Raw genomic sequence first — 8,052 nt, 5'->3', positions numbered from 1 at the left:
CATACCCCAAAAAGATTTCTACTTGAGAAAATCGGTTTAGTGGGTGCAGAGTACCCCGATCAAGTCTTCATAGGTTCGCCCCAGTATGCTGGAAACTCCCTTCTCCCCTCAACAACTCTTTTAAGAGAGTAATGAGGGTTCCACCTATTATCACATTCATAATCATCCAAATTCACACATATAGAAAATAATACCATGCATCTGGAAACTAGAAAAGGGTCTACTGGTAATTGGAAGAAGTAGAACAAGAATTCTAATAAAACTGCCAATCACATACTGGGCTAACAAAAGTAAAAAAAATGATCATTTTATTATGCTCTTTGAGTGCATTTGAATTTACAAAAAGAATGCTCTACTTAATAAAACCTATAACAACATCAAGTAGTTGATTATTTGCAAAAAAAGCAACATAAATGGCATGCGAAATTCGTATGAACTATATAAATATTACCTCGGTTTTATGCAAGTGCCTTCACGGAAACAGTTGTTCTAGCTTTTTGGACAGAGGACAAGTCTGCATACATGTCATTCTTTGTAGCCCCTGCACTGAGGATATATTGGGATCGTTTGGTTTGGTTTCTTGGTTTTGTGTAAGTCACCGTCTAGAACCAAGAAAGTGAGGCCGAAGTCCTTTTACAAAATGAGGTTGTGTCAGTTTCGCGTAAACGCCATCCTTTATTGCTGCAAGAGAATCATGAGTCCCTTGTTCGACAATTTGGCCACCATTGACAACCAAGATTTTGTCAACTCGTCTCATCATGGAAGCCCGTCGTGCAACTAGAATCGTTGTTTTTCCGCCAATTAGAAGTGTGTCAAGAGCCTCTTGCACCACACGTCTTGACTCGTGCTCGATCGTACTATCTGCCTCATCTAGTAACAAGATTGGTGCGTTCTTCAGGACCACACGGGCAATCGCGATCCTCAGTTTCTGTCCAGGTGTTAAGTCCACTCCATCGGGACCCACTCGAGTGTCGTATCCTTGAGGCAAACTGCTAATGAAATGGTGGGCATTTGCGATTCTGGCGGCGTCCCTGATCTCGGTTTCGCTTGCGTGACGCCTAGCGTAGATGATGTTTTCTCTAATGGTGGTTGAGAATATTACAGGTTCTTGTTGGACAAAACCAAGTTGGTTCCTCAACCATCTGAGATTGAAATGCTTCAGATCTTTTCCGTCCAGAAGTATCTGACCAGAAACTGGATCGTAAAACCTTAGAATCAGAGAAAGTAAAGTGCTTTTTCCAGAACCTGAAACTCCGACCACGCCCACCGTGTGACCTCCGTCAACTTTAACACTGAAATCCCGTAACACCATAATTTCTGGACTTGTTGGGTAACAGAAGTTAACATTTTTAAACTCAATGGTTCCACAAGCAGTAACAGGTTTAAGTGCAGAAGATTCATCAAGGCCAATCTTGGGAACATGGTCGATAATATCAAAAACCCGAACAAGATTTTTCCGCTTTTTGTGAAATTTAACTGCAAGGCCAAAAGGTTCCACCAGCGAAAAAGTTGCAAAAGAGAACACAATGTATTCTCTAAGGGCTGTGGGAAGATCAATATAGCCATTTCTTACAGAAACAGCAGTGTACCAAAGTAAAACAGCATTGCAAGCGAAAAGGAGAAACCTTGAAAAGCCGAACACGAATCCAATTGACATACCATGGAGGAACGCCCGTCTGTAAACTTTTTTCAGGTACAAACTGTAGAGTCTTGATGCTTCGTTTCCAGCACAATATGCCATGACAGTAGAGATGTTTCTAACCACATCTTCCAGGACCAGCGACGCCTGCTTGTGAAGCTCCTCAATGCCCCTTGAGAACCCAGAAAGCCACGTTCTCTGAAAGTGAGTCCGACAAGAAAGTTTAAATAAAGTATTAGCACTTTTGACAACCCTATAAGAGAAGAAAAACGTAAAAGTACAATAAGATTGAATATTTTCGCTTAATCTTGAACTAAAAATCCCATGTCTTGGATACTAAGAAGGAGAAACTGTCAAAGAATGTTGAAGACTCAAATAGCAACAACTTCTCCATGGTTAGCATACCTTAATGAGGTAGACTTTATCCAACCTCAGGAAACTAAAACTAAAATGACAGGATCAAAAAGGTCAAGAATCCGATCATAAAATCACAAAAACCACCATGTTGGTATGAGCTTGACAAGAGTTTTAGGAAGAATGCATAATGAGTTGTGACAACATAATTATCTAGCATATTACACTTAACTTTTTCTTCAGAAAGACACTAAGATTGGGATTAATATAATGGACTCGAGAGAAAAAAAGAGAAAAATGATGAAAGAAGTAAGATAAAAAAAAAAAAAAAAAAGAAACCAAAAAGAAAAAAACCTAGTTTGGTTTAAGGTAGTTCCTCAAAACTTTCTTGACCGCACCTGAATGGAAAACATGGATCCCATTTGAAAGAAGTAAAAAAAAAAAAAAAAAAAAAAAGAACCTGTGCAGCTGCAGAGACTGTAAGAAATGGTATGGTGGCCAAAGCCACCAGTGCCAACCTCCATTCTAGAGAGAACCCAATAATTATAGCAGCAAAAGCAGCACAGAAGTCCTGGACAAGAATAGAGAGACGGTTGCTGAAAGCAGCACACACATACGTGGCATCATTCGCCAAGTTCATCAACAAGTTGTCACTACCATTCTCGTCTTTATCAAACCATCCTACATCTCTCTGGAGCATGGCTGAAGATAAAAAAGTTAAACATGTAAAGAATGAAACATATTTCAGTAAGAACCAGTGGTAAAATCTAAATTACAGTATTGGGAAAAGATGAAAGAAACGAAGAATATATACCTGAAAACATCATTCTTCTAACTCTTTCGGTCATTTTTTCTCCCATAATCCCAAAGTAGAAGTGCTGCAACACGGTCGCTACTAAAATAACAATAGCCATACATGAAATTATCAAGCACCATTTGTTAACATCAAACTTAATGTTATGACTTCCATCAACTCTATAGTATGCAGTCACTATCAGCCCAACCACATAAGCAAGGATAGGCCTGAAAGATCCAAATATGGATGCCCCCAAGCTTCCCAAAACTGCATACAGCCACTCTGGTAAATTCAACTTCACAAGTCTCCCTAAAGATGGTGAAGTCTGATGTTTACTCTTGTACTTGTCTTTTAATTGAGGGTCTTTATGGTCTGCAGTAGATCTCATTTCAAGACTATCCACCTTTTCCATTGCCAAGGCCGTCTTATTGCCCGAGTCATTTTCTGCTTTGAGTTCCATTACGTTGTGGTTCCCACTTGGCAACCTGGAAAAACATTGAAATTCACTCAACCATCACAAACCCACACCACCACCAGACCACACTCGACACAAAATCACACAAAACGTACTTTACAGGAAGTTTCACCACTTCTTCACATCTAAGAATCTCTGAATACAGTCCATGTGCGCTAATAAGTTCATCATGAGTACCCATTTCAACACATTGACCACCCTCCATCACAGCAATAAGATCAACATATTTTACAAGACTTAATTTCCTAGCAATCATTATCGTTGATCTCCCAAGCATAATGATACGTAACACCTCCTGAACAGATTTTTCTGCTTCCAAATCGAGCTTGCTGGTAACTTCATCAAGCAAAATAATTGAAGGGTTTAAAAGAACTGCTCTAGCAACAGAAATTTTTATCTTCTGCTCGTCTGTCAATTCTAAGCCAACTTTGCCCACCTGATGAGCATCAAATTCGTAATTTTGTGAATGTAAGAGGTGTAAGAAAATGGTAGCTTCAGGTCAAGTTAACATAATGTATGCATACCTGAGTCTCATATCCATTTTCAAGGGAGTTTATGAATGCATGAACATGTGCTATTTTAGCAGCCTCCTCAATCTGTTTGAATGTGATATTAGGACGTCCATATGCAATGTTATCTGTTATGCTTAAACATGTTAAAGCCGGTTCCTGTGTCACAAGCCCTATTTGGCGTCTGAACCATTCTAGCTTCAGGCTTTTAGTATTTACTCCATCCAAAAGAACCTCTCCTGCTCCTCATAACGAAATAATTGTAAATCTTAGAAATAATAAAGATTGAATGTAAAACACTCATAGAAGCTAATCATCTTACCCAAAGTAGGATCATAATGTCGTTCCAGGAGAGGAATTAAGCTACTTTTTCCTGATCCACTTCTTCCCACAAGTGCCACGGTTTTTTTGGCAGGGACAGTAAGGTAAAATCCACTTAAGATAGGATCCACAGGACAAGAGGGGTAGCTGAAATAAACGTTCCTGAACTCGATCTTTCCTTGCACAGAAACTAAAGTATTTCCATCTGAAGCAGCAGCAGAAGCGGAGTGCCTTGTAACCCCATAGAGTCTGTATGCAGCTATACGACCTTGCTCAAAAGAATACAGGTTTGCCCACGCCTGATTCATCCCACTAAAAAAATAATATTGATGAACAAGTGAAAATAAGCCCCTCTCCTCTGCCAAGAATATAAAAGTAAACAAAAGAAAAAGATGCTTACAGGCCACTTAAAATCATAGCAAAAACGGCAGTGACAATTTCAGCACCGCTGGATTTTCCATTGGTAACTAAAAACCCTCCGACCCAAAGTTGCAAAGCACAAGAACACATTCCAAGTCCATATGTGAATCCAAGTCCTAGCCCTTGAACAAGGCTTATTATGATACCATATTTCAGCGTATCATGAAGAGAAGACGCATAAGAATACTTCGCTAATGCTTCATTTGTGAATGCATAGAGTGTCCTAATGTTTGACAGAGCCTGCATTACATAGAAAGGTTGCATCTAAGAGTGCAGTAGAAGAACCATATTATCAACTCTATATACTCTTATGGTATCAACTACTTTTATTCATTGAAATCCACTTGAAAACTTCAATGATTTGTATATAGCACATTCAACTTCAAAAGTAGAGTTACAAACACCTCTTCAGCAACCCTTGCAGCATCAACATAAGCATCTTGAAGGCTTTCTGCAAACTTATGGAGATATATATCTGATAACGCGCCTGCAGCAACAATTATTGGACCTGTCGCTAATGCTACAAGTGCAATCTGCCAGCAGTTCACAAATGCAATGACGAGCCCGCCCAAAAACGTTGCAATGTTGTGAACATAATTTCCAACCTGATAACATAAAGTTCGTTCTCTAGATTGAATATGCTAGAACCAGAAGAAAGAGAAAGAGAAACAAATACAAATTGTTTCATTGGACAGAGAAAATAACTATACCTTTTCACCAAGAACACAATGGATAACTTGAACATCAGTCAAGACTTGGCTCACTATGTCCCCATTGTGTCCATAGGCATCGAAAAAGCTCATGTTCTGGTTTAATATCACTTGAACATACTTGGTCCTAATTACAGCAGTTTGCCTTTCCGCAGTAAGAATCCAACACCAAACCTCTGCAAGTTGAAAACAAGTTCACATTTACAAAAAGACATGAATGCATCACAACATACTTCAAATCGGAAACTAGGATGTTGTTCGATTTTTGAAGTCCCATCTGCTACTATTTTTATTTGAAATTGATATGGATTTTGTTTACAAATTTTAGCAGTTGCTACAAAGCTCACTGTAGCTCTTTACATTTTAATCCAAAGATTCATAGGCAATTTGGTGAAGAAATTGTCTATAATCCAAATATTTCTATGCAATTTTCTACAAAGTTCACTGAAGATCTCTTGTATGACTGTAGAAAGTAATTTCTAAAATGGAATAAAATTTCTATCTTACCAATCCATCCAGCAGCAAAAACAGCCAAACCTATATATACAATATACAGAGCATGCTGCATATTAATAACGAAAAGAAAGCGTGAGAAATTGTGAAAGAAACTCACAATCAACTACAGAAATAGAATAACATATGATAAGTACCTGAGAAAAATGGTTGAAAAGTTCATCTGCATTACTATGGAAGCTCAATAAATGAATAATTTTTCCGAATAAATGTAAATATACAGCGAGGGATGCACCATGAACCACAGCAGCCAGCGACCCCACCGCAATAAGAATCCAATCAAACCCGTCAGCACATGCAAACAACGCCGTAAACGGCACCGCCGACGGCGGAATCACTTCATCCTCCTCCTCGATATCATCATTCTTCTCTGGAAAATTCCGGCGACTGGTGGTTGTGTCTAAATAGGGCAACGGCGAGTCCGGAACTTCAGAATTCTCCGATACGGGTGTCAGGGGCCCCACACCGTGCGGCGGAGTCCACCCGAACATCATTCAGGGAGGAAGCTCGATCGATCAAGTACTATAAAAAACTAATTTTCAAAATCTAGTGATTTTTAATGGGAGACTAATGATCAACGATTTGAAGAAATAATCAGAGGTTAGGAACTATAAACATCATATCAAGAATCAACAGTTTGACTGTTTAATTGTAAGATTCTTGATTCTCTTTGTTGTATGTGTTTTCTCTCTCTTCTTTCAAATTTGAAGATTTCTTTATTTTCTCTATTTTTTTTCTTTATTTTACAAAGAGGTAAATTTCAACAAAAAATAACTTATTTTAACTTGATTCAATTTTAGGTAATGTATTTTTAAAACTTTCATTTTAATATTTAAGTAGTAAAGTTTTAATCATTTAAGTATTTGGGTAACCAGTTAAAGTATTAACCGATTATCATTCTTATGTAACGAGTGATGGAATAAAATTGAGTTAAATAGCAAAGTATACTGAATTGGATATCATATCACTCACGGTATGAGGATGGTAAGTAATTAAATGGATGGGTGGATGGAGTACTAGTGTAGTACTACCCAAACATTGGACATGTCAATTGGTTGGCATGTATCATGAAAGAAAAGTTGAAAACAGGAACCACCAAACAAGAATGTGACATTTATGCTTGTATTTGTTTTTTTTATATGAAAATACATTTTTTTTATTAAAATTTATTTAATATAAAATGATTTAATGTGAACAATTGATACATAATTATCTTTTGTATTTGATTATTTTTAGAAAATAATTTAATAAACTATCTCATTTTAAATGATTAAGTTCTTGAATTATTATTTTTTGAATGAAAAAATCTTTAATTTTCAAATTTTGAATAAAAAAACATTAAACTTTCTTATTTTGGATGATCAAGTGACTGAACATTTTTTTTCAATAAATTAAACCATGGAACTTTTAAAAATTGGTTAGGTACATTTTTTTTAACCCAAAAAAACTATTTGTAATTGGTTATCTTTTAAACAAATAGATCAAAAAGAGGGAGATCAATGGCAGGGGCCAAAAGCATGTTAGGAGATACGAATAACGAACAACGGGACAGTGAAAAGTGGTGAGCGAAAGTGATATTGTTTGTTTGCGAGGGGTTTTAATGGCGTAGGGTTTGGACGCAGTAAAACTGATTTATGTTTGTTTTTTAATTTAAAACATTCCTAGTTAGTTATTGATAGGTCGTTTTTAATTAAAAATTGTAGGTAACCAAGTTTTAGAAGTTCGATGACTTATTTATTCAAAAAAATGTTTAAAAACTTAATCATTCAAAATGAAAAAGTTTAGTAGTTTTTTTATTCAAAAAAATAGTTAAGAGACTTAATCATTCAAAATAAAAAAGTTTAACAGTTTTTTTATTAAAAAGTAGTTTAAAAACTTAATCATTCAAAATAGGATATTCGGTAGGTTTTTCTAAAAATTCCTCATATTTTTAAACATTAATTAAAAATTAAGCAAATGTAAACACTATTTAATAGCTAAATGGATAAAAATAGTAAAACTGATCAAGAAAAATAGAACAGAAAATAAACCGTATCCATTTTTAAAAATATTCCCTTGGAGGTGTTTAGAATTGCCTATAAAAACAATTTATTGACTTATTCCGGTGTGACACTGATAATAATACATTTTTCAGTGTTTGGATAAACAGTTTATACCGGTAATAAAGAGTTTTTGAAGAAGTTAAAACCTTTCAACTTATAATAAGTTGATAATGACTTTTGTAAAAAAAAAACATAACTTGTTTTAAATAAGCAAATCCCAAACACCCCATAAATGTTTACAATGAAAAAGTCACACAGTTTTAGATATACATA

The 8,052-nt window shown here is 36.0% G+C and overlaps 1 protein-coding gene across 1 annotated transcript; it reads right to left on the bottom strand.

Moving 5' to 3' along the window:
* Positions 1-595: 595 nt before the first annotated feature.
* On the bottom strand, positions 596-6,228 carry LOC112505653 (ABC transporter B family member 20-like). Its single transcript, XM_025109544.1, has 11 exons — positions 5,875-6,228; positions 5,732-5,786; positions 5,225-5,400; positions 4,919-5,119; positions 4,495-4,754; positions 4,096-4,406; positions 3,789-4,012; positions 3,360-3,700; positions 2,808-3,274; positions 2,454-2,695; positions 596-1,837 (listed from the first exon to the last, which is right to left on the bottom strand). The coding sequence occupies exons 1-11, from the start codon at positions 6,226-6,228 to the stop codon at positions 596-598; spliced, it is 3,873 nt and encodes a 1,290-aa protein (XP_024965312.1).
* Between the last annotated feature and the right edge of the window lie 1,824 nt (positions 6,229-8,052).

This window comes from Cynara cardunculus, assembly GCF_001531365.2.
Source record: "Cynara cardunculus var. scolymus isolate 2C chromosome LG 2, CcrdV1, whole genome shotgun sequence".
Classification (NCBI taxonomy): domain Eukaryota; kingdom Viridiplantae; phylum Streptophyta; class Magnoliopsida; order Asterales; family Asteraceae; genus Cynara; species Cynara cardunculus.
The sequence above is the reverse complement of the archived record's forward strand: the minus strand, read 5'-3'. Positions and strand labels throughout refer to the sequence as shown.

Coding starts and splice junctions, on each gene's coding strand:
- LOC112505653 (XM_025109544.1), bottom strand. CDS start 6,228: ATGTTCGGGTGGACTCCGCCGCACGGTGTGGGGCCCCTGACACCCGTA. Junction 5,120..5,224: donor ATTGTGTTCTTGGTGAAAAG/GTATAGTTATTT, acceptor TTATGTTATCAG/GTTGGAAATTATGTTCACAA. Junction 3,701..3,788: donor AAAATGGATATGAGACTCAG/GTATGCATACAT, acceptor GATGCTCATCAG/GTGGGCAAAGTTGGCTTAGA.